Here is a 26,179-nt window from a genome sequence, read left to right as displayed (position 1 = left end):
TTTCAGGGCTTTTTTTGAGAACAAATTATCCTCATCAGCGTTTCTAGAAAATGCTCTAGATGTTGATTAGTTTATGTGGCCCTCTCAATGTCCCCGTCCAGTGCCAGTCTTCTCCTCTCCAACATCACCATCGACTACATAAAATTCTATACACTGGCTGACTTGGCAAAAGGTCATTGTTCTATTTCCTGCATTCTCACAGAACTGGAGATGCATCCAGTAACTACTTCCTGGACAGGGAGCACCAGAACACCGGCAAATAGTAGTTAGTGGATAGAATGTAGGGAATAGAACTTTGACAGTTTATGTTAGCCTGTATGGTGAATTTTATGGCATGAGAGAGGAGAAGACTGCTACTGGATGAGGACATTGAGAAGGCAGGAAAATGTGCTTGTTGTCCTCTCTGAGTTAACCAATCAGCACCAGTACCGTCCCCAAATTCAGTACTTTTATCTGCAATGAAAACAGTCAAATAAACAGGTTCTACCGAGTTGGTTCTTGTGGTCGAACACACAAAGGTTCAGGCCATGACAAAACAGGCCCACTAGTTCCTGCACCAGTATCTTCCCTGGAGTAGGTACTTTTATCTTCTGTAAAATCAGCCCAAAAAGATATTCTACAGGGTCCATTCTTGTAGTCGGAACACGCGCAACGGTTCAGGCCCACAAGTTCTTGCAGTGGAAAACAGTCTAGAAGTGCTAAAAGGGCCAGTTATGGTGATGTTCACATACACATTTGTGTTACCTCGCTCCTACTTCAAGTTTCTATTGAATAAACTGTGCTTGTTGTCTTGTCTGAGTTCAACCAATCAGCACCAGTACCTTCCCTGGATTAGGAACTTTTTCTACAGGATTGGTTCTTGTGCTTGCAGCAAACTAAAGATTCTGGTCACTCTAAACAGCCAAGAAAGGCTGATTACTGGGCGGTTAGAAAAAACATTGGTGCTGCCTCACAAGTTCCTTTTGATGTTCCCTTAATGTAAGACAGCGCTTTCCCGTGTGAGGCACTTTTCCATAAAAAAGAAAGTTCCAGGAACGTTTTTTAGAACTAATATTCAGGAATTTTGTAAGTCTAAATGATTCAGTTTACACTGTTGATGGTGACATTAGAGTGGGGAAAACTGCTACTGGACGAAGACTTTGAGAAGAGATTGTCCTCTTAGAGTTTAACCAATCAGAACCAGTATCTTCGCTGGAGTAGGTTCTTTTTTTCTACAAGGAAAATGGTTCTACAGGGTCAGTTCTTGTGGTTGGAACAAGTACAAATTGCCTTGTCTGAGTTTAAACATAAAGGTTCAGGTCATGAGAACGACTGAAAAGGCCGATTACTGGGCCATTACCAAAAACATTGATGCTACCTCGCATCTGCCCCAAGCTCCTTTTGATGTTACCTTAATTTAAAACAGCGTTTTCCTGTGTGAGGTGCTTTTCCATAAAATAAGAAAGCTCTAGGAACATTTTTAAGAGCTAATATTCAGAAACTTTATAAGTCTAAATGGTTAATTATAGAATGTTGATGGCAACATTAGGGATGGAAAGACAGCTACTGGACGAAGACATTGAGAAGATATGGTCCTCTTAGAGTTTAACCAATCAGAACCAGTATCTTCCCTGGAGTAAGTTCTTTTCTCTAATCAAAAAATGGTTCTACAGGTTTGGAACAAGTACAAATTGTCTTGTCCGAGTTTAAACATAAAGGTTCAGGTTGCAACAAAAGCTAAAGAGGCCGATTACTGGGCCATTACCAAAAACATCTGTGCTACCTCGCACCAGCCCCAAGTTCCTTTTGATGTTCCCTTAATGTGAGACGCTTTTCCGTAAGAAAGAAAGCTCCAGGAGCGTTTTTAAGAGCTAATGCCATTTAGGAACTTTGTAAGCCTAAATGGTTAATTTGACATTGTTGATGGCAACATTAGGGAGGGAAAGACTGCTACTGGACGGGGACTTTGAGAAGAGATTGTCCTCTTAGAGTTTAACCAGTCAGAACCAGTATCTGGAGTATGTTCTTTTTTCTACCCTGAAAATAGTTCTACAGCATTAGTTCTTGTGGTAGAAACAAGGCGACATTAGAGAAAAGATGGACGACAACAGTGAGAGGAGAGAACAACTGATGCTTGCTATCCGCTCTGAGTTTTAATAATCACCGTCTAGAGTATTTTCAGGGCCACTGATGAGGCACCATCCCTTGAAGATGGTGCTTTTTACCCTGGAAGAGGTTCTACAGAGGTTGAGGTTGTTATTGAACGACTGTTAAGCTCCTGCATTGGAGAACGGTTCAATAAGAACGTGTGAAAACTGACCTGAGATAAAAGAATCATTTAAAAACGCTGTAAACCGTTGGAGCTGTTGACGTCACAAAGTCAAGCCCTGGTCCCAGGGTGACCTCAGATCCCTTTTCTCTGAAGACCTCGACTCTTCCTTCCAGTTTAACCTCCACGTTATCATCGTCCTCCTCCGAGACGCGTGAAGGACGAGCGGTAAATCCAATCAGCTGCATCCACCACAGCAATGCAGGGAGGAGGGGGGCAGTAATATCTATAATGACGGCAAAGATCCCGGCCAGAGGTAACGAATGGGAAATAATTCTGTTAAGTGCGCTCGGCCTCTGAGGAGATAACGACGGTGACGACGGCGCCGTCCCATCATCCCCTGCTCCGGTTATCATATGCTCCAATTGGACAGATTGGATCAGACGAAGTGATCGGATTTAGCTTCGTTTGTCGTCAAACACGTCGCTGTCGGTCAAACCTCCGATTGTCTCTGAAACTGGATTTTAACATTTCAGATCCTCCGTGGTTTGGTTTGTTTGCAGCTCGTCGGCTTCAGTGGAAATATTTCTTCTGTTTTCTTAAAAATTAAAAATCAAGCACATTATTTTATTTTATATAAACACAACTGAACCTTCTACTCTAATTCTGAGGTGTATGTCTTTAATATGAGTGTTTTTTGAAACAATTCCAGATTAATCAGATAATTAAATGCACTAAACCAGGAGAGTCAAACATGTGGCCCGCGGGCCAAAATCGGCCCTCAAAGTATAAAAATTCCAGAGAAGACATTAACTGCAGATGTTTTGTAAAACTATAAATTTAAAATAATTTCTAGACCTAATTTTTAACCTTCCAAAAATGTTTTCTCTGCTCACATTTGTCATGAATAATAATAAACTGAATATTTTGGGGTTTTGGACATATTTTAAGATTCTTTTTGACATTTTATCCACCAAATGATCTATCAAACATCTGATTTAAAAATTAAAAGATAAATAGATTAATGTAATCATGAGTTCCAGGTTAGTTTGTTTTATTTGCTGGAGCAGAAACAGACCTTTCTTGGTGTTTTATTTATTTTTCTTTAGTTTCCATCATTAGAGTCTGTTTACTGTGAACTTTAAAAACAACATCTGATCCCTGAAACATGAAATCTGTGTGGAAAAACTCTCCATGAAGCTTCCTGTCCGGGTTTCCTCGTGTATCCCATAAACAGTTTGACGTCAGCCGGTTGAGGTTTCGACCCCCTCGGCTTCGTCCAATCAGACGGTAACAGGAGCCGGACAGGTGAGCAGGTGAAGCTTCAGGTGGAGAAACTGAAGGAGTCGACTGGCGGCTGCTGCTGTGAGGAGGCTGTCTGTTGTTGTTGTTTTACGTCTGGACCTTCTGTCTGTTTTTCAGCGTATTCGCAGCACCTGGAGAACCATATCAGCCCCCCCAACTTCCTGGGTCAGCCGCTTCCTCCGCCGGCTTCCTCCGGACGCTACTCGCCGACGCCGAAGAGCATGCTGGGAGACGACGACGTCACCCGGTGAGCAGGAAAACACCTCAGATACAGAAATGAGCTCCTTATTTAACCCTGTGAACCCTGAAACCTGCAAGAAAAGGTCGAGCTGAAAAAACAAAATTAGTTGTTGGATTTTTTTATAGTTTCTGACGGTCCTTAAAGGAATCCTGTAGTTCCATCTAAAGCAATAACTGAACTGTGATATTTTATTCACACACTCTTTCAAAAATTCTCCTAAAAAAACAAAACTATTCGTCTTAACCTTAAAGCTCAGCAGGTTTAAATGTCGTCTTATCTTTACAAAAATCAACTAAATGTCACCCTTTATTAGCTAGAAACTGTAATAAAACTGATTCAAGCATCAGATTTTCAACTTTCTGACTGTCCTTGAAGGAATCGTGTTGATAAAGTTGTCTGAAAAATGAACCACGTTGTGATATTTTATCATTTAGTGTTGAGGAAGAAGCCGAAGAAGTAAAATTTGTCTGTTTGAGCTGCAGTCGTTCTGCCCCCTGCTGGTTCAAACCTGCAGTTACATCTTCATCACTCCTGCTTTTATTTACAGTCTGATGTTTTCTGTGAAAACTCCAGCTGCTTATGATTAGTCGATCAGTTTTTTTAATCAGTCAGTTTGTCATCAATAATCGTTTTGTATCATTTTATAAGCAGAAACGTCTAAATTCTCTGATTCCAGCCTCTTAAATGTGAATATTTTCATTTTTTTTACTGAACAAAACAAGACGTTTGTCATCTTTGGTTTTGGGAAACACTGATCGACATTTTCTCACATTTTATTAGCCAAAAAAAACTAATAGATCAATCAGAAATAAATAAATGAATCAATGGTGTAAATAATAGTTAGTGTTGAAAACATAGTTTCACATGACTCCTAGCTGAGGTCACATGACTCCTAGCTGAGGACATGTGACTCCTAGATGATTGACGGCTGCGTTGGTCCAATAGGGAGCCCCGTAAGGTGGTGCTGCACCGAGGAGCGACCGGACTGGGTTTCAACATCGTGGGCGGAGAAGACGGAGAAGGAATCTTCATCTCCTTCATCCTCGCTGGAGGACCGGCCGACCTCTGTGGAGAGCTGAGGAAGGGAGACCGGCTGGTGTCGGTACGCACAACACAAACACAAAGAGGCAAACACAAACAGACAAACAAATGGACAAACAGACACAAACAAAATCACACCAACAGGTAAACAAACAAATACAGACACATAAACATAGAAACAGATAAACAGACAAACAAAAACAGATGCACAAACACAGACAGATAAACAAACACACAAAAAGGTAAACATAATCAGACAAACAAAACAAACAGACAGATAAACCTGAACCAACAGACACCACAGTGTGTTAATCTACTGTTTAAATAAAGTTTTATTGGACTTTATTGTTTCCAATAAAGTTCCTTTCAGGTTAAACTGAACTAAGAGTCGACATTCAGAAATCTTCAGGACAGATTAGAACAACAGGAATGTTCTCAAAGCAACGTTCAACAACGTTTATCTAACGTGTCGTCGAGGCGTCAGAAAATTTATTTGTTATGAAACTGTAGTTTAATGTTCTGAGGAGGTTCTGGATTCGACTCGTTTATCTATAAAACATTCCCACCGTGATGCCGATGGAAGAACGTTTCAGTGTTCTCTCAAATGTTTACAGAACTTTATTCGACCTTTAGGAAGAACTTCTTCCTGTTTTTAGAACAAGAAACATGAGTTTGAAGTCTGTGGAGGATAAAATCTGTTCAGATGTTCTGTCAGTTTACTAGTTTACTTACTTACAACTGAAACAAGAAGGTGGAAACAAACTAAGCAGATTGTGTTCTTCAGGTTTTCTGACAGATTCTTGTTTCTGTTTCAGGTAAACGGAGTCGACCTTCGTAACGCCACCCATGAACAGGCGGCCGCCGCCCTGAAGAACGCCGGTCAGACGGTGACCATCATCGCCCACTACAGGCCGGAGGGTGAGAAGTTCAGAAGATCAGGAGGAAAAACTGGTGTTTGAGGGTCGAAAGTCACCTTAAATATTTAGTTTAATTCATCTGAACACAGGATTAAGTCAGATTCACCTGAAAACTGTCGATTACTGAAGCAGATTTCTGCTGAAACTGAAACTAGTTGGAGGTTTTCAGAATTTTGCAGATTCTGGACGTTTATTTTCCTTGATTGAAATCAGAAGTTGTTGATTTGAGAACTTAGAATTTACTGACGTTTAAACCTGAAACTTCACAACTTCAAAAAATAATAATATTCTGTTTACAATGAAAAGTTTAGTTTTTTTTTTTAAATATCAGATTCTTTCAGTTTCGAGGCTGCAATCAGAATATTTTGGCAGATTCTGTGTTTTTGATTAAGAAATTACTGAAATAGTTAATTGATTATGAAACTAACTTTTACTGTTAGCGTTTGAAGTTTCTCTTGGGTAAAAACGAACCGTTTTAATTAGTTTAAATTATTCTTTAATTATTTGTGTCGAAGTGTTTGATTTTCTGATGTAAAACTTTTTTGTTCGGTTTTTCCTCTAAAAATAACAACAAAAACAAACAAACACCAGTCAGATACTCTTGTGAAGAGACAGGAATCAGGATGTTTTGACAAAGATTCTGTAATTTTGGTTAAAAAACACTAAAATAGTTAATTTATTATGAAACTAACTGCAACTGTTGACATTTGAAGTTTCTCTTGTGTAAAAAAAGAAACCTTTTTTTTGTAAAATGAGTCAGAAAAAGTCAGAATCCAAAGTTTAAAGTGAGAATTCTTTAGATATAATCTAAACAAACAGATGAAACTGCAGTTTTTCTGTTTTCCTTCAGACTTTAATAATATTCTAAAATCTTTCTGTGATGTTGAATCTTTGTGTCGCTGCAGAATACAGTCGATTCGAGGCGAAGATTCACGATCTGAGAGAACAAATGATGAACAGCAGCATCAGTTCAGGATCTGGATCTCTGAGGACGAGTCAGAAAAGGTCGCTGTACGTCAGGTGAGACTCTGGAGGATTCGTTTATGGTTATTTATTTATTGTTTATATTTATTAATTATATTAAAGCTGCTTTATGTGGAAGGTTTCACATTAGAACCAAAGAAAAACCAACCACCGAACTAAACCAACTGGACGGTTTTATGTTTATTTTTTTGTATCACCCAAAAAATTGAAAAAAATTCAAAAGTTTAAACCTTAGTTAAATTGTTGTTATCTGTGTTTAACTGTTTCAGTCAGGATGCTCTTGTCTTTCTATTGATTTGCAAATATTGTAAATCTCAGAGAGCAAAAAAATACAATAAATAATTAATTTAATTAATCAGACTGTATTGAGTTGAATTAAGTTATGGTTTTATCAAAAAATATTTTTATATTATATGTTGATTTAGAACTGTTGTTGTTTTGGTCTTGTTTTCTCAAAAAATAGCAAAAAAGTGGTGATGTCGGTGCTGGAGGTTTTTTTTGTTTGTTTTTCTTTTAAATAAATTTTCATTACAAATAATTTTGAAAATGATTTTCCTGAGCTGCATGTAATTAAAGATGTGTCTCATAATTAGTTATTAGGATCATTCTAATCAGTCAACCTGCCTATTTAGTTAAATTACTTAAATTCACCATGTTGTTTAAAAATAGTTTCATTAAACCAGAATATACTAAAATCATTCATAAAATTTTACTGATTGATGAAATATTTTTTATCTTGTTATTCCTCATGGCGAGAGAACAGTGTTGGAATGTTGTCGTCTCTGATATGATGTTTGTGTTTCTTTTTTAATGGTTTAAATTCTCCTGTGTGTGTTCCAGAGCTCTGTTCGACTACGATAAGACCAGAGACTCCGGTCTGCCCAGTCAGGGCCTCAACTTTAAGTTCGGCGACATCCTCCACGTGGTGAACGCCTCCGACGACGAGTGGTGGCAGGCCAGGCAGCTGACGGCTCAGGGGGAGGTGGAGGAGGTCGGGGTCATCCCCAGCAAGAGGCGGTCAGTCAAACGCAGAGCTGCAGCGTGGGAGAATCTATATTAAAGGATGCTATAGATCTGTTTACGAAGGACTGACATCTACAGTGGGAAAATAAGGATTTGATACAATAGAATAATAGAACTTAATATTTGGTACAGAATTCTTCGTTTCAATACAGAGCTCAGACATTTCCTGTAGTTCTTGACCAGGTTTGAACTGCAGCAGGGATGTTGGTCCACTCCTCCATCCAGATCTTCTCCAGATCTTTCAGGTTTCGGGGCTGTCGCTGGGCAACATGGAGTTCAGCTCCCTCCAAAGATGTTCTATTTGGTTCAGGTCTGGAGACCGACTAGACCACTCCAGGACCTTGAAATGCTTCTCATGGAGAAACTCCTCAGCTGCCCTGGCTGGGTGTTTCAGGTCCTCGTCATGCTAGAAGAACCAGTAACGACTCATCTTCAATGCTCTTCCTGAGGGCAGGAGGTTGAATCATGGTCCCATCCATCCTCCCCTCAAAAAGCACCCCCAAAGCATGATGTTTCCACCTCCATGCTTCACGGTTGGGATGGTGTTCCTGGAATCATCCTTCTTCCTACCAAAAAGTTCTCTTTTGGTCTCATTTGACCACATGACCTTCTCCCATGCCGCCTCTGGATCTTCCAGATGGTCGTTGGCATCCTTCAGACAGTCCTGGACATGTTCTGGCTGGAGTAGAGGGACCTTTAATCCATGACTGAGTAGTGTGTTACTGATGGTAACCTTTCAGACTGTGGTCCCAGCTCTCTTCAGGTCATTGACCAGGTCCTCCTGTGTAGTTCTGGGCTGATCCCTCACCTTCCTCATGATCATTGATGCTCCACGAGGTCAGATCCTACATGGAGCTCCAGACCAAAGGGGCCTCTATTGACGGTCATCTTAAGTTTCTTCCATTTTCTAATAATTGCACCAACAGTTGCCTGTTGTCCTGCAGTCCATCCCAGCCTGGTGCAGATCCACCATTTAGTCCCTGGTGTCCTCAGACAGCTCTTTGGTGGTGGAGAGGTTGGAGTCTGATGGACAGGTCTGTTTTATCCAGGTAACCAGTTCAGACAGGTAATGATTGGAGACTAGGAGGACTTCTTAGAGACAAACTAACAGGTCAGTGGGAGCCAGAATTCCTGCTGGTTGGAAGGTGATCAAATGCTTATTTAATTCAATAAAATGGAAATTAATTCTTTAAAAATCATGCAGTGTGATTTTGAGGATGTTTTGTTTAGATTCTGTCTCTCAGCTGAAGTTTACCTACGATAAAATCTACAGACCTCTCCATTCTTTATAAGAGGGGAAACTTGGGAAATCGGCGGTGTATTAAATACTTGTTTTCCCCACTGCATACAGATTGGAAACATCGACCGATATGTCGGTTTAAAGCTCGACTTTTAAAACAGCAGCTTCAGTTTGTTTAAAAAGAGCTTCATCGACTGAAGGATTTCTGAAGTTTGACGTTTCGTTCTCTTTTTCTACAGAGTGGAGAAGAAGGAAAGAGCGAGATTAAAGACGGTGAAGTTCAACGCCAAGTCTCGAGAGCGAGGGGTGAGTGTTTAATTCAGCAAAACCAGCATTTTACTGCCAGGAGGAACTAAAAGTACAGAAAATAACACTGATTATTGTAGATGGAGCAAAATGTGATGGAAGAGGACCAGCGTAAAGATCAGTTTGAGTTCTGACTTTTAAAAGTCTGACTTTAAATCAAAGTCAGAATTTGAGGACAGAAGTCAGAATTCAGAATATAAACTAAAAATTTACTGAATATTTTACGTTTAATGTCAGAATTCTGAGTTTAAAATCAAAATTTAAAACAATTCAGAGAAAAAAGTCAGAATTCTGAGTTAAATACCAGAATTTACTCAGTATTTTCCAAGTTCAAACTCACACTTCTGAATTTAAAGTCCGAATTCTGAGTTTCAAATCCAAATTTTGAGATAAAAGTCAAAATTCAGAGTTCAGTCCTAGAATTTTCTCAGATTTTTCTCTCAAAACTCTGCATTTAAAGTCTGAATTTGGAGTTTAATCCTTGAATCAACTCAGAATTTTGCGTTTAAGTCATAATTCTGACTTTAATAACATTATTCTGGACAAACGAAGGTCAAACCTCAATTTTTATTTTACTTTGGTTCTAATCCTCTTCCATAGAATCTGAACCCTCTGGAGTCTCACAGTGTTTTATTGATAATAACGTTAATTATGTAGTTTTTATATTGTTAATATTTGAATATAGTTATAGGAAAATACCATAAAAAGCACATAAACGTGATGAAATCCCTCTCGTCAGCCGCTTTAATTATCACATTTTCTGCTGTGTTTGTGTGTTTAAGCACTAAAACTGTATTTTTATTTGCGTCATGGATAATTTGTCTTGTATTTTGAGCTCTTGGTGGTTCCAAAGTTCATTAAATCAATAAACTGAGACGTCTGAAGTGTTAATAACAACAGAATGAACTCCAGAGGGTTGAAGAAATCTGTCCAGTTATTATTTTACTGAAAGGTCGTAGTTTCTCTTTGTGTTTTTATTCTAAATGTGTGTTTTAAAGTGTGTTTTATTCTAAACGTGTGTTTTAAAGTGTGTTTTATTCTTATTAAACTTTTTTTAAAGTGTTTTATTGTTATTAAACGTGTGTTTTGCGCCGCAGCCACCTGATCTCCACCTACTAACGTCGACTAAAACCAGCTGCCCGTTAACAGCATGTCGTCGTCGTCGTCGTCGCTGAAGTCGAGCGTTTTTTTCCTCCCAGCTCCTCTAAACCGTGTGTCGCTTTAACACGCGTCGCCACGGCAACGCCTCCAGCCCAGCCTAACACTGACGGAAGCAAAAACCCCAAAACATGCATGAAACCCTCAGAGAAACGCTTGACATTGACGTCTGCTGCTCACAAAAAACCTTCCTCCTCCTCATCCTCCTCTTCCTCACCACTCACCCTCCCTCTGCTGGATAACAGCATGATGTCACTAAGCCCCGCCCCCTACACCTGCTGATCAACACCTCAGATACAGGTTAGGATAACGTTACTTTTAAACAGACAGTTCAGTAAGAAAGTATATTTTTACTTTGCCACGTGATAATAAAGGACATCACACGTCGGATGACGCTCCGAAGAAGATGACGGATGCCGTCAAAACATGTCAGCAAGGTACAAACATACTTCCTGACTGAACTGTTGGTTTAAAAGTAACGCTATCCTATAATAAGAAACGACAAAATGAACATAATCCAATTATTCAGATACAGGCTTCAAGGTGTTCACACCCAAACAGCTTTTTGTTGGCTTTAAACAGAGAAGTCCATTTGAAGCTGCTATAATCAATATTTTAAAACAGGACTTCAAATTAATCAGCTGTTGAATTAGTCTTTACAGATGGAATTATGTGGGAAAAAAAGTAAGAATTTCAGGTTTAATCCAAGAATTCTGCTTTTAAAGTTAGAATAAACGTCAGAATTCTGAGAAAAAAAAATCAGAATTCGGAGTTCCATCCCAAAAATTTGCTGAATTTCAGGTTTCATTTCAGAATTTTGCATTTAAAGTTACAATTATCCCAATCGAATTCCAGATTTAAACTGAGTATTCTGCATTTAAAGTCAGAATTAAGTCAGATTTTTGAGAAAATAGGAGTCCGAATTCTGAGTTCAACCTCAGAAAGTGTCTGATTTGTGTAAGTTTGATTTCTACAATTATTTCAGTTTCTAAAGTCAGAATTGTCACACAAAAAAGTCGGAGTTTTGCATTTAAAGTCAGACTGTAGGCTCAAATTTCGAGAAAAGAAAAAGAAGTGTTGTCAGTTTTGTGTTTAATCCCAGAAAGTGACAGATTTTTTAAAAGTTTTGTCTCAGAATTTAAAGTCAGAATCATGAGTTTAAAGTTTAACAAATTCAAAATTACGAGAAAATAGAAGTTTAACCTCAAAAATAACTCAGAATTTTCCAAGTTTGATCATAAATTTGGTTTAAAACCAGAACAAAAGGACAGAAGTCAGAAATTTTACAGCGGTCCTGATCCTCCTCCATAAAACCTGAACCCTCTGGTTTATGTTTACTTATAATAATATAACTTTATTTATCGCGAGTTAAAGTTGTGATAAAATAATGTTTGAATTTAATCACAGGAATCTAAAGTTTATTAGTTCAGAATTCTCAGAAAAAGAGTAACAATCTGACTTTAATCTCAGAAATCTGCATTTAAAGTAAAATTATTTTGTTCAAATCCAGACTTCTTAGAAAAAGAAAGTCTGAATTTAGACAGAAGAGTAAAAATACTGAGAAAACGTCAACTGTGATAATCAGTTCATCAATTTGTGATGTTTTTAATTTAAAAAAGAAAAAACAAGACATTTGATGACAACTAGTGGAGGAAACAATCGACAGACTATTCTACAGTGAAAATAACAGTTATTTGTTTGGTATTAATTGTTAATCGATTAATTGCCTTCAGTAATTTAAACCAGTTAATAATACTTTAACCTTCAGTAAATGTATCATAGCTCAGCTGTAGTTCCTGGTTGTTCCAGCAGGTGGAGCTTCTTCCTGTTTAGTCCTGTAGAGACCAGAGGAGGCGTCCAGTTCAGCGCCATGAGGAAGTTTCATGTGATGTTTAATGATCAGACATAAGCAGGCTTAATAAAGCAATTAATTCATTCTTACAGACGGACAGGAGACGGTTCTGGGTTCTTCTCCGTGGTTCTTCTGTTTCTTTAGAGGTTCAGGACTTTAGATTTCAGTGAAAATGAACCCAGACTGAGTAAAAACCCGACAGAAGAAAGAAACGTTCAGGAACCTCTCAGAGTTCAGGGAGTTTCCAGCTTCTCTCAGCTTCTCGCTGCTTCGTCGCTGCATGTCGTCAGCATGTTCACTTCCTGCTGCTGCCTTCACTGTCACTGTGGAAAAACCAGCGTCTGAAACAGCATCTCTAGGTTCAGTCTACAGGTGGAGACAGTCAGAGTCTGATTCTGTGGTTCAGTCGAGATACAAACGTAAAAACAGTTTATTTATTCAGTTACTTAGTGTTTTGATTCTGAAACCAGAGTTAAAAATAAAGACCTGCAGCGTTTATTAACGTTCCTGTAGAGATTCTCTGGAATAGAACGACTCCACTATCAGCTTTATTTCTGGTAACAACTTTAACATTTCTACATTTAAAGTCTGTAACTGAGGATTCAACAATGATCTCTCAGGATTTGCTTCAAGTCTTTGCTAATTTGTCCTTAAACCCTCTGAACCCCAGAATCTACCACGTGCTCTAAAACAAGTTACTGACAAAATATCTCGACGTTTAGCAGCAAACTTTAACAACTTTTTCAATAATTTTAATATTTTAGACCTTCTGATGGTCGTTCCAAAGCGTCCCACATCTAAGTTTAAAATTGGGATATTTTATTCTGTATGTTGCTTTTATACCTTCCACAAAAAATAGAAGTTTACTTTAAACAGATTCTGTAAAAAATTAGAAATGTTTCCGTTTCTGATGTTAAGTGTGATTGTTAGTCGAAGCCTCAGGTCTTTTTCTCTCATTAAACCCAGTTTTTCCTCTAGCTATAGTTTAGTAAAGTTTTATCTCAGCTCGCCATTTAAAAGACGTTATCTTTTAACCACTAAATCACAGCCAGAAACTGTAAAAACATCAATTTTTGAATGCGTTTCAAGTAGCTTTGAACTCTTGTTTTTCATTTTAGATCATATTTGAGACATTTTGACCAATTTTTGAGGCATCTTGAACAAGTTTCTATAATTTTAGACACATTTTCCTTGATTTCACAGAAGTTTTGTTTTCATTTTGGACCATTTTTGAGTTCTTATGAGCAATATTGGACAATTTTGTCATTTTGAGCCATTTTTAGTCATTTGTACCAAATTTCAAAGACTTTCAGAGAGATTTTGTAATTCTGGACCAGACTTGAATTGTTCTTTCGATGACAAATCTAATGACATTTTGGTGACATAATAAATAATTTGTAAAAGTATTTTAAACAAAATTTGAGCTGTTTTTTAGCAGTTTGTAAATCATTTTGGACAAGCTTGAGCAGGTTCATGAAGCATTTTGAAGTTTCAAGTAGTTTTGAACTTGTGTTTTTCATTTTAGATGATATTTGAGACATTTCTACCAATTTTTGAAGTACTTTCAGACCCATTTTGACTTATTTGGTACAAATTTTCTTTTTTCTTAGTTTTTAGGCATTTGTACCAAGTTTGAAAGACTTTTAGAGAGGCAATACTTCAGTTGTTCCAAACACTTTTTCAGTCATTTTGAATGAGTTCTTAAGAGGTTTTTTTTGTCATTTTCGATAAATCTAATGACATTTTGGTGACATTTCAAATCACTTGGAGAAGTATTTTAAACAAAATTTTAATTATTTTAAGCATTTTCTAAATCATTTTGGACCAGTTTGAACAGGTTTGTGAAGCATTTAGAAGTTTCAGTCATTTTAGACGATATTTGAGACATTTTGAACAATTTTTTGAGGTATTTTTACCTCCAAAAATTTTATTTATTTTTTTTATATTGATCAAAGTTAGCTTGACATGAGCCACGAAATGTCATCAAAACATTTTAGTCTAATTGTTTTATTGAAAAATAAATAAATCACTAAAAATAAACAATTTGACCAGATGATGTAAAAAACTAAATATTTGGTGCTTTTTAGTGCAGATGTGAAGCTAATAGTGATTCAGCAGTGACCAACAGTAACTTAACTAAAATTCAGAGAGTTCACAGATGAACTGCAGGCAGTGTAAGAACTGCCTGCAGTTCATCTGTGAGTTCTCTGAATGAAGGAAGCTAAAAAAAGCATTTAATACTGAGGCTGGAGCTAAAAAACGACGGTAGATCGTTGGAGTTCAGAGGGTTTAAGAAGAATTTAGAGCAGGTTTGTCACTAAATCAGCCCCAGACTCAGACAGGAAGCTTCTTATTCTGTCCGAAGCGTCATCAGACCCCTTCATCTCCCTTCTTCCTCCTCTTTTTTTGTTTTATTCCATCACCCCTGCTCCTCCTCTTCCTCCTCTTCCTCAGCAGTCTCTCAATGACAAACGTAAAAAGAACCTCTTTTCCCGAAAGTTTCCGTTCTACAAGAGCAAAGAGGCGAGTGAGCAGGAGACCAGCGACGTCGACCGTAAGTACCAGCGCGACAGAGTGGGGGGGGGGGGGCGGTCTGTCCGAGGGTCATGTGACCGGCGGCAGGAAGAGAGATCAGCTGGCGGCGGCGTGCTGCGAACGCCCCGGTTGTTGTGGGAACAGGGCCAGGCCGATCAGTTTCACCAGTGATTGGGTTAAAAACTGTGAAAGAGTCAAAGCAGTGAAGGAAGTCTGACTCGTGAAACTGGCTTCTCCTTAGAGCCAACATGGCCGCAACGTTGGCTCCTCCTTAAGCTAATATGGCCACCATGTTAGCTCTAAGGAGGAACCAACATGGCCGCCTTGTTGAGTCCTTCTTGAGCCAACATGGCCACCCTGATGGCTACTTTTTGAGCCAACATGGCCACTCTGCCGACTCCTACTTAGAGCCAACATGGCCGCCCTGTTGGCTCCTTTTCGAGCTAACACGACCGGTCTGTTGGCCCCTTGTTAAGCTAAGATGGTGGCCATGTTGGCTCAAAGGAGGAGCTGGTAGGGCGGCCATGTTGGCTCAAAGGTGGAGCCAACATGGCCTCCTTGTTGAGTCCTTCTCAAGCCAACATGGCTTCCCTTTCAGCCCCTCCTTAGAATCAACATGGCCGCCCTGTCAGCCCCTCCTTAGAGCCAACATGGCCGCCCTGTCGGCCCCTCCTTAGAGCCAACATGGCCGCCCTGCAGCCCTGCTTCCGGCAGCATTCCCTCTGCTCTCTCTGTCCGTCGCTGTAACTCAGTAACTTTGTGTTTCTGTGGTTGTTTCTCTTCATTGTTCACTCGGCTGCTGATCGCAGGAAAACAGTGACGACGTTCTGTCCAAAGGCCACAGTAAGTTTCCCTCCAAACCCTCCTCAGAAACTCCCATCAGCCTCCTGGTCTCCACCAGTAACCTCTGTCACAGTTTGAACCAAGAAGTATCCAGTAAAACTTGTTGACATTTGACAGGAAAACAAGAAAGATGGCAACTTTAAGTCATGATAAAGGTTTAAAAAACAACTTTCAAAATGTTTAGACTCACACACCTGTATCAATACATTTACTCACACTGTTTTGTTTTCGTTTTCTCTAGGATCCTTTGTCTTGGATAGTAGAATACTATATTTCATTTACTTAATGTCTCTTTTTTTTAGTTCACTTCTTCCTTTGTAACTAAGACAAGTTGGTTTAAACGTAGCTGTCTTTAGATAAAGATGTCATAAAGTTCACCCTTTAGTTGTCAAATGTTTGCAGGAGATTAGTTGTGGTACATGTGTGGCTCAAAATTTATTTTACATATTTTTTTTTAAATTTAAGCTGACAGAAGGAGCTAAACGAGGTAGAAAATCGATCCGTGTAAAAATAATAAAATCGCAAAAATATTCAGCTGCAAAATGCTTTATTTTTTAAACTAAGCTGTTAAAATTCAGCTCTTACAGTGAACGTTATTGTTCTGCTTCATTGGTTTTAAAATTCATTGTTATTGTTCAAAGTTCTGAACAAGATCATTTATCATCCAGAAACCATAAAAACAGAATTTAAACTTCAAACCTGTTTCTGGAGTCGAAGTAAAGTCATTTAATTGGTAAAACCTGACGCCGACGTTGGTTCTGGTGGAAACTCAGACCTTCCTCCTCCTCCTCTTCCTCCTCTTCAGATGGACTTCTTCAGTTTTCATTCTCATTTCTGTGTTTGTTTTTACATTTTTTTCTGCTGTTTTCAGCTCAAACTCGTTGCTTCACAGAATCTCTGAGGATCCGATGGCGTTTAGTTTCAGTTTCTCTCAGGTTTTATGACGAGTTTGAACAATTCTTTAAAGCATTTTGAACAAGTCTAAGTAATTTTGAACACGTGTTTGTCATTTTAGATGAGTTTTGAGACATTTTAGTCACATTTTTAAGGTATTTTTAACCATTTCTCAGCCATTTGTGGACAAATTATTGTCATTTTGAACAATTCTTATGTTCCAATATTCTATTTCTCTGATATTGGAGTGCTTCTGGACTTTTTTTTTTCTGTTATATTGAACAAAGTTAACACGACTACATGGCTTAGAGACACATTAATGAAAACACAGGCTTCTCCTTTGAGTTGTTTTTTAAAAGACGTTTTTATCTCAATAATCATGTTTTGTTTTTTAACTATTAAGTGAGTTGTTTGGTCTGTGAAGTTGTGAAACATTCACATCATGATTTCATGGAGCTAATGGTGACAGTTTCCACAGAGCAGACCTGAAATAGAGACATTTAAAGTGAATATTTAGCAGTTGAGGTTAAGTTTGCAGTGAAACTCGTTGGAGACGGGACTTTTGTTGCTGATTGGAGCAAAGCATCCTGGGAATCCGTCCGCTGACCGGCTGTGTTGTGTTTGTTGTGATTCCAGAACACGTGACATCTAACGCCAGCGATAGTGAGAGTAGCTACCGTAAGTGTGACTCCGATGCTAACCGCTAACAGCTAACTGATGTCATAACGAGCACAGGCTGCCGATTGGCCGACAACAGCATGACCTCACGCACAGTTAACTTCCTGCTAACGCTCCTGAACGCAGCATGAAAACCTGCAGACACTAAAAGTCCCGAATGTATGAGATGTGAGATGAAGATTCAACATTTAGTTGGCATTTAACGTTTATTCTGCAGATTATCAACTTTTTCAGCTCATTTAGTTCAAATCTGAGGAAACAAACGGCACAAAACACAAATAAAATCTAAGACCAAACAGTTTACAAGCTACAAAGTAGAATATTTGTCTTTTATTTCAGATCAATTTAGGAATTAACATCCTCACAAGTGAAATTAAAAAATTACTAAATGTTTTTCACTCTCAAAATAAGTATTTTTGAAAAAATATGAGCCATTTAGAAAAACATAAATATTGTTTTGTGGCAAGTTTTAATCACATTGGACAAATTATTGATATGTTGAAAACGCTTTCAGTTTTTCTGGATGATACTTTGAACACATTTAACACTTTCTTTTAAACAAATTTTGAGTCATTTTGGACAATTTTTAAATTTTGGACAAGTTGTGAGACATTTTACGCACATTTTTGAAGCATTTTAAACAAGTTTCAAGGCAATTTGGACAAAATTTAGTCACTCGAGACAAGTTTTGAATCATTTTGAATAAGATTTGAGTCATTTTGGACAAGTTTCTTGACGTGGAATTTTTTTTAGTAATTTTAGACAAGTTTCTAGTCGTTCTGAACAATTTTTAAGTCGTATTAATGCATTTTGAGTCATTTTGAACAGTTTTAGAGTTATTTTGAATAAATTGTGCCATGTTTGAATCACTGGGCAAGTTCTTGGACACGGTTTTGACATTTTGACGAAGTTTCAAGTCATTTTTTGACTAATTTTGAGTCTTTTTTAAAATGTTTTGGTTCATTTTGGACAAGTTTTTTGACATTTTGACGAAGTTTCAAGTCATTTTTTGACTAATTTTGAGTCTTTTTTAAAATGTTTTGGTTCATTTTGGACAAGTTTTTTGACATTTTGACGAAGTTTCAAGTCATTTTGGATCATTTTTGAGTCATTTTGGTAACATTGAAGTCATTTAGCAGCATTTCAAGTCATTTCCAGTCTTCAAATATCCTCTAACAGGAATGATATCACCTTTTTGACTGTAAAAAGTCGTTCAACTCTCCTGATTCATGAAGAAAGTCACTGCAGATTTACTAAAATCCAGATTTAATTCGTGAATATTTAGTTTCCTGCATGTGAAACTCACTAAATCTTTCAGGAATCTCAGTAAACCGTCGGCTAAAAACATGAATCTCTTATCTCATCCCTCCTCTTCCTCCTCCTGGCCTTCATCCTGCTTCAGTTAAACTCTGGTTTTCACGGCCGACTGTAAATCTGAGTCTTGTTTTGTTTTTTCAGGTGGACAGGAGGAATACGTTCTGTCCTACGAACCCGTCGTCCAGCAGGAAGGTGAGAAAGAATCTTTAGAATTAAAGAGAGTTTCTGTAGAACTCGTGTCCTGGAAAAGTTTGTGAAAGGAACCAAACTGATGGCTTTAAGCTTTAGTTTCACAACATTTACTGCATTATAAAGATACATATTCAGATGTAACTTGCTGAAGTGTGTCAGTATGAAACTAAAACCCAACCAGACACCAAGGTGGTTGGACTGGAGACATTCTAGAGGTTTTAGTAACAGAAGAAGTGAACCAGGTTTTGTGTGGATGTTAAGTTCTGATGTTTCTCCGACAGTGAACTACACTCGTCCCGTCATCATCCTCGGCCCCATGAAGGATCGAATCAACGACGACCTGATCTCCGAGTTCCCCGACAAGTTCGGATCCTGCGTCCCTCGTAAGTCCGTCAAACGTTGGTCGGTTTGGTTGTGTCTTCAGGACGTTCTTCTTCTTAGATCTCCTGGTTTCTTCTCTCAGATACGACCCGACCGAAGCGCGACTACGAGGTGGACGGCAGAGATTATCACTTTGTGGTCTCCAGAGAGCAGATGGAAAAAGACATCCAGGACCACAAGTTCATCGAGGCGGGTCAATACAACAACCACCTGTACGGAACCAGCGTCCAGTCGGTCCGAGAGGTGGCTGAGAAGGTACCGGAACCAGAGACCTGCAGGGTAGACCAGTCTGGAAGGCTGGAAACTCTTCAAAGTCTCAGATTTCATCAGAATGCACTTAAAATGTTGTAAATTTCATCAAAGTGGGCTTGAAGGTCTTAGATTTCATCAAAAAGTCTGAAATTTCATTTAAATGGTCTTAAGAAGTCCTAAACTTCATCAAAGTGCTCTTAAAAAATCTTAAATTTCATCGAGGTAGACTTTAAAAGTCTCAAGTTTTATTAAAATGAACTTAAAATCTTTTACAAGTTGTCGAAGTGAATTCAGAAGATCCTAAATTCCAATAAAATGGACTTAAGTTTAAATTTCATCAAAGAATTCCTTAGAAATCTTGAAATTCTTCAAAATAGGCTATAAATGTTGGAAATTTCACCACAGTTGTCTAAAAAGTCTTAAATGAAACGTTTATATGTATTCAAAGTGGACTTAAGTGGTCCTAAAAGTTAATCAAAGTTGACTTTAAAGATGTTAAATCCTCTTAAAATGGTCCTAAACTTTATTAAAATGGTCTTTAAAAGTCTTACAATTCATCAGAGTGATTTTAAAATGCTGTAGATTTGATTAAAGTAGATCTAAAAAGTCTGAAATCTCACCAAAGGCGTCTTAAAGAGTTTTAAATTTCATCAAATTAAAGATCTCAATTTTCATCAAAGTGGACTTAAAAAGTCTTAAATACCATCAAAGGTGTCTTAAATCATCTTAAATTTCATCAAAGTGGACCTAAACTGCATTAAAATGGTCTTAAAAATCAGAAATTTCACCAAAATGGATTTAAAAAGTTGAAATTCCATCAGAGGGATCGTAAAAAGTTTTGAAATTCTTTTTAGGTGGGATTTAAATGTTGGAAATTTCATCAAAGTTCTCTAAAAAGTCTTAAACACTTATTTGTGTTCAGAGTGGACTGAAATGGTCTTAAATTCCATCAAAGTTGACTTTGAAGATGTTAAATCCTCTTAAAATGGTCCTAAACTTTATTAACTTAGATTTCATCAGACTGAACTTAAAATGTTGTAGATTTAAGTAGATTTAAAAATTCTGAAATCTCACTTATGTGGTCTTAAAAAGTCCTCTTTTTTTTTCGTCAAAGTGGTTTTAAAAGTTCAAATTTCATCAAACTATTCTCTAAATCTCACAAAAGGCATCTTAAGGAGTTTTAAAATTCACCAAGTGGAATTAAAGGTCTCAGTTTTTGTCAAAGTTGTTAAATTGCCTTAAATTTCTTCAGTGGACTCTAGAAGTCCTAAATCTCCCTAAAGTGGTCTTTAAAAGTCTTAAATTTCACCAAAATGAATTGAAAAGGTCTCAGATTTCAGAGTTTTTTGTGGTTTTAAAAGGTCTGAAATTCACACAAACGGTATCGTAGCATCTCAGAGCTTCAGTGTTTTACTGTAAAGCTTTTCTTTAGGAATTAATTAGAACTTTAGTTTTCTCAGACATAGATGATAAACGGTTGATAGATGGTTTGGTAGATGATTGACAGACAGTTGATAAATGATTGATAAATTGATAAATGGTTGCTAAATGGTTGCTGAACTTTTGCTGCTTCTGTTCTTCGGTGGTGTTCAGGGGAAACACTGCATCCTGGACGTATCAGGAAACGCCATCAAGAGGCTCCAGCTGGCTCTGCTCCATCCCATCGCCATCTTCATCAAACCCAAATCTGTGGAGAACATCATGTGAGTCGCTGCTCTGACTTTTTCTGACCTGAAACTGGAGCTTTGAGGCGTAAAAACTGATGTTTTTCCTCCTGCAGGGAGATGAACAAACGTCTGACGGAGGAGCAGGGAAGGAAAACCTTCGACCGAGCGACCAAGCTGGAGCAGGAGTTCACCGAACACTTCACAGGTCGGTCCTGTTGGTCCTGGTAGATTCTGTTGGTTGTGGTAGATCCAGTAAACACGTTTCCTTTTATCAGGAGTTTCAGGGCAAATTTCAACAACTTTCAATCAATAAATAGTTCAAATGATTGAAATCCAGTGAAGTTTCTCCACATTAAGCAGTTTTTAATTCATTGGATGTTGAGAATGAAGTTAAATAAAGAACGACCAAATGACTGAATTATAAACCAAACAGAAAAACTGATGTTTTCACTTAAAGTTGCAGATGGACTTTAATCCTCCTCAGTAAATAACCTGAAACGTTACTAATCTTTTCACATCGCCAGGTGGGTTTTCACACACGAGGAAGTTGAGTTCACTGTTTTGGAGTGTAACAGTAACACGTGGAAAAGTTTTAAAGATGGACAAAAAAGGTTCATTTTATTTAGTTACTTATTTTTCAATGAATTACCAGCAAGTGCATCAAATCCAAGGAACTGTAAAATTAAAACAGAAACATTTCAGATATTTTTCTGGTGGTGACATGAGCAAGACTCAGCTCCCAGTCTGGGTTAGCATTTGAACATGTTAGCTTAGCATGTTTAGCAGGTGTCAGGGATGATAATGATTAACTTTAAAGTGATTAACAAGTGAAAAATCCATTAACCAATAAGGCAGCAGACAGCGAACATGCACTGAATGTCAGATAAAAGTATCGTAGAGCAGCTGTAGTACCTGGTTGTTCCACCGGATGAAGCCTCTTTCTGTTTAATGAAGCTAAAGACTGCAGCTCGTTTGCTGCGTTTAACATGATTTTAACCTGATGAGGCAAAAGCTCAAACAATGGGCAGATCCACGATGGCAGCGCAAAGAATCATGGGAATGTTTACGTACAAGTTAAATCAAAGAGCAGTTTTGTTGTTTTTTGTTTCCGTTGTGTTTGAATTTTGCTTGATGTGGACGGAGAAGTGTTTTATATTGTTTGTGTCGTTGTTTAGCTACAACGGGGCACCATGACAGAGACTTGTATAGTGGTTACTGGTTTCCAGACGGTATTTAATTAAGTCGAAGTTCCAATATCTGTACTTCCAGACTATGTAGTATGTTACGGAAAAGTTTCCTGCGTCTTAATACACAGTGTGTAAAATGTAGGATGTCAAAAAGCACCTAAAGTAAAGTAAAAGTAAAAAAAGTAAAAGTACCTCAATCATTCAGATAAACATGAAAAAATACGCCCTAAAGGTGTAAACATAAGTAGAAAAAGTATTAGAATAAAGTGTAAAATGTAAATTGTTCTTAGAAATAAAAATGTGCAGAATCGTTTGTTAGGTCCATCTGATTACATTCCGTTGTTCTAAATGTGGTTTTAAAGAAGACGACGATTAGAGTTCAGGAAACAATTTTTTTTTTGCTGCTTCCTGTTTTCTAACGAGCAGCTCAATAAATAAACTGGAGTCGACGTTTCTGACTTGGTTTTTGTTTGTGGATTCATTCAGTTGTGTTTGAATTTTGATTACTGTAGACGATGAGGTGGTTTTTAGTCTTTGTTTAGCTACAACGGGGCACCATGACCGAGACTTGAGTAGCGGTTAATGGTTTCCAAACAAATGTTTAATCAAGCTGAAGTTTCAATCTCTGTACTTCCAAACTATGTATGAAAGGTTTTCTACGTCCCAGTGTGTCAGCATTTCTGGTTCTTTGTGGATTGGTTTGGTTCATTCGTTTTTTTTTGTGTCTGTCTGTAGCCATCGTTCAGGGCGACATTCTGGAGGAAATCTACGATCAGGTGAAGCAGATCATCGAGGAGCAGTCTGGTCCGTTCATCTGGGTTCAGTCCAAGGAGAAGTTATGAAGCTCGGCTCGTCCTTCGTCCTCTTTGTTTGAGTCGAGCCGCCTCCCCCTGCCTCCCTTCACTCCCACGATCAGCTGACAGATCGTCAGTTTTTCTTTGATTCAGACTCGTCGACGGGTTTAAAGCACATGGGAGGTTCGACACGGTACAACAGCTCCTTAATGTTTAAGGGAGGAGAACTTGAGAAGGAACGTACGAAGCAGATTTTATCTTTTGTTTTTTGGGTTTTTGTTTTTTTTGTGGGTTTTCTTCCCTTTTTTTCGTCTTGTAAGGTCGGCAGACGGACGGAGTTTCAGCCTCAGGCAGCGTCTGTCGGTTCGGAGGAAACGGAGACACAAAAAGCAAAACTTTGCACGTTTGAGCTTTAACAGCATGTCAGTTTAATCCCCGTTTATTTCCCATCAGCCCCTTCACCTCAGATGTCACAGTTGTTTTCTTCTGTTCTGCGCATTTCACCATTTTTCTCTTTTTGTTTTCTACTTGATTCATGTTTAGTTTGATTTTATTTTTTTGCTCCTCACTGCTGCTGGATGTTCGTCGGGGCGCTGCAGGTTCCTGCTCGGCCTCTAGAGGGCGCCGCTCGGTGTATCTGCTGTAAGAGATGTTTTATTTAATGACACAAAATCAGATTGTTGAGACGAAATCATTAAAAATGAAAAAGACGGATAAGTAAAAACTGCCGCTTTCAATTAATGAATTCTAATTTTGTGATTTTATTTTACACATTTAGCTCCTATTAATAATCAATGAAAGAGAATCAAATATGTTGCAGCATTAATTATTTGCCTTCATTTTTTAACTTATTTCTAACAAACTGACCCTAAAAACTTTATTTTCTTTAAAACTACTGGAAAAATCTGACTGTGCAAAGACTATATTGCCTGTTTTTCACTTTATGTTGAGAAAAAAAATGAAAAATTATTTTTAGAAAAGTGTAGTCACCAAAGGAAGAGAAACGGCATCTCATGTTTACAAGAAAAAAAATATTTTACAAAAATGTTATCTTATAATTGCAACAAAACTCATCTCAATATCTGTAAATTATTTTGTTACCAGATAACTAGTTCAAGAAAACACAGTAAATGACATTACACAAATATTCTGACAGATTAATTCACAAAAATATAGAATCTACAGTAAACATCATCATCTCATGAGTTATTTTTTACAAGAGAATTATTTTATTAAAAGTAATTATTTTATAACCACAGGAGACTTACGTCATGATTTTTGAAGCCTATTTTTAAGATGCGAGAACTTTCCCATAATTACAAGAAAATATTCAGATTCACTAAAAAAACTGAATCAAAATCTGATTTATTCGGAATCTTGAAACTTAATTTTCCAAAAAGAAACAGCAAGAAAATTAGAAAACTTTGATCACAAGTTGTCTCACTGCAGGAAAGTTTTTCATAATTACATTAAAATATTCTGACAGTTTGAGTCACAAAAAATATATAATTTGAAGAAAACTTCACGGGAATTATTTTGTTACAAGAAAAATATTTTATTATAAGTGAATTATCGTAAAACCACGACAGACTATCTTCAGATTATTAAAAAATTTATTTGAAAAATAGTAGAAAAATATTTTATAATTACTAGAAAATTAAGAGAAAAGTAGAACTCTCAGCAGAAGAATAAATTTACCCCAAAAAAATGTATCTGATTTACAAAAATATTCTCAGCTGCAAAAAATGTAGTAATTATGGGATGTAAAGTCACGATTATTTCATCAGTTTAAGAAAATGAGCAGGTTTTAACAGGGAAAACAGGTCGACTGAAGGTTAAAATATTTTTTTTTTTTTTTTTTTTTTAACAAATCGGCACCCTCCGTGACACGAGTTCGAACCCCGCCAGTCGTCTCGGCGACATCCACCAGCGTCGTCAGTGTCTTACCACGAAACGATGTCGATCATGTGATTCGCTGAACCTGGAGACGAGCTGCCACCTCCAGGTGTCCACAGGTGTGTCCGGAACTCGCAGATGATTATTGTACAATGAGATTTTGACAGATATTTAACCCTCGGTAAACTGCCTATTTTGTTATAATAAAGTCTATATTGAACTTTACTTAAGCACTACTACTACGGGAATTATTTTCTTTGCATTGTTAATCATATATGAATAGAAAAGTATAAAGATATTTGAATATGAATATATATTTTTTTCTTTTTCTTTGATCACCACCTCCTCTGTCTTTTAATTTTCTTTTTTAAGCATAATAAAATCTTAACAAGAAAACAAGACGTGGTGCTCGACTCTTTAATCATCAACCCTTTAAACTACCAGCAGTTTGAGTGTCCTCTTTACTTCCAAGAATATTTTATTTATTTCACCAGAAATACGTATAAACCTGTAATCAACACCTATGTTTCTCCATGCTGAATGTACAGTATCTCCAACAACCTGCTCCTCTGTTCACTTTCTGAGCCATGCTGCATTTATTTTATTTGTCCACTTTGTTTTATTTTCCTCTTTGGAAACTTTTATGGAGAGTCGAGATCCAACTAGAACTTTATTGTTTTTAATAAGCAGAAATCTCTTTGCATTCTAGTTGAAGAACCTGATTCCAATTCTGAAGCACGGTGGTGGTCGCATCATGGTCTGGGCCCGTTTTGTTGTGTCTGGACCAGGATAGTGGACACTGAAAACTGTCATAATGCGGTGTGTCGATGAAAACGTCACCGAATTGTATGTTGTTAAAATTGTCTTATGTCATTAAAAACGTCATAGTATGTCATAAAAAACATTGTACTATAGTGTCATTAAAAGTAGTATTTTATGATGTTTATTAGTGAAATACTGTACTATGACATTTTTTAGTAACATACTATGACGTTTATTATTGACATACTATGATGTTTATTAGTGACGTACTATACTATGACGTTTATTAGCGACATACTATACTATGACATTTATTATTGACATACTATACTATGACGTTTATTTGCTACATACTATACTATGACTTTTTTTACTTACAGATTATACTACGATGTTTATTAGTGACATACTATACTATGCCGTTTATTATCGACATACTATGCTATGATGTTTTCTTTTATGGACA

At 37.4% G+C, this 26,179-nt stretch overlaps 1 protein-coding gene across 19 annotated transcripts in view; it reads left to right on the top strand.

Annotated features, from left to right (window-relative positions):
* The window catches only part of LOC111568381 (disks large homolog 1), a 165,380-nt gene extending 140,028 nt beyond the window's left edge, over positions 1 to 25,352 (top strand). For 11 of the 19 annotated variants that reach the window (XM_023270018.3, XM_023270010.3, XM_035948029.2 and 8 more), the window contains 14 exons: positions 3,671 to 3,800; positions 4,740 to 4,896; positions 5,651 to 5,753; positions 6,658 to 6,772; positions 7,577 to 7,753; positions 9,239 to 9,305; positions 14,770 to 14,869; positions 17,224 to 17,265; positions 18,724 to 18,774; positions 19,056 to 19,157; positions 19,238 to 19,410; positions 21,001 to 21,110; positions 21,188 to 21,279; positions 22,997 to 25,352. In XM_023270018.3, coding sequence (XP_023125786.1) covers positions 3,671 to 3,800; positions 4,740 to 4,896; positions 5,651 to 5,753; positions 6,658 to 6,772; positions 7,577 to 7,753; positions 9,239 to 9,305; positions 14,770 to 14,869; positions 17,224 to 17,265; positions 18,724 to 18,774; positions 19,056 to 19,157; positions 19,238 to 19,410; positions 21,001 to 21,110; positions 21,188 to 21,279; positions 22,997 to 23,103 — 1,526 coding nt within the window. In that variant the 3' untranslated portion in view covers positions 23,104 to 25,352. Of the gene's footprint in view, positions 1 to 3,670; positions 3,801 to 4,739; positions 4,897 to 5,650; positions 5,754 to 6,657; positions 6,773 to 7,576; positions 7,754 to 9,238; positions 9,306 to 14,769; positions 14,870 to 15,659; positions 15,694 to 17,223; positions 17,266 to 18,723; positions 18,775 to 19,055; positions 19,158 to 19,237; positions 19,411 to 21,000; positions 21,111 to 21,187; positions 21,280 to 22,996 lie in introns of all 19 variants that reach the window. The other 8 variants (XM_023270021.3, XM_023270014.3, XM_035948025.2 and 5 more) reach the window with 3 other exon arrangements.
* The last annotated feature ends 827 nt before the right edge of the window (positions 25,353 to 26,179 follow it).

Source organism: Amphiprion ocellaris, chromosome 10, assembly GCF_022539595.1.
Source record: "Amphiprion ocellaris isolate individual 3 ecotype Okinawa chromosome 10, ASM2253959v1, whole genome shotgun sequence".
NCBI classification, from domain to species: domain Eukaryota; kingdom Metazoa; phylum Chordata; class Actinopteri; family Pomacentridae; genus Amphiprion; species Amphiprion ocellaris.
This window is presented reverse-complemented; position numbering and strand designations above follow the sequence as displayed.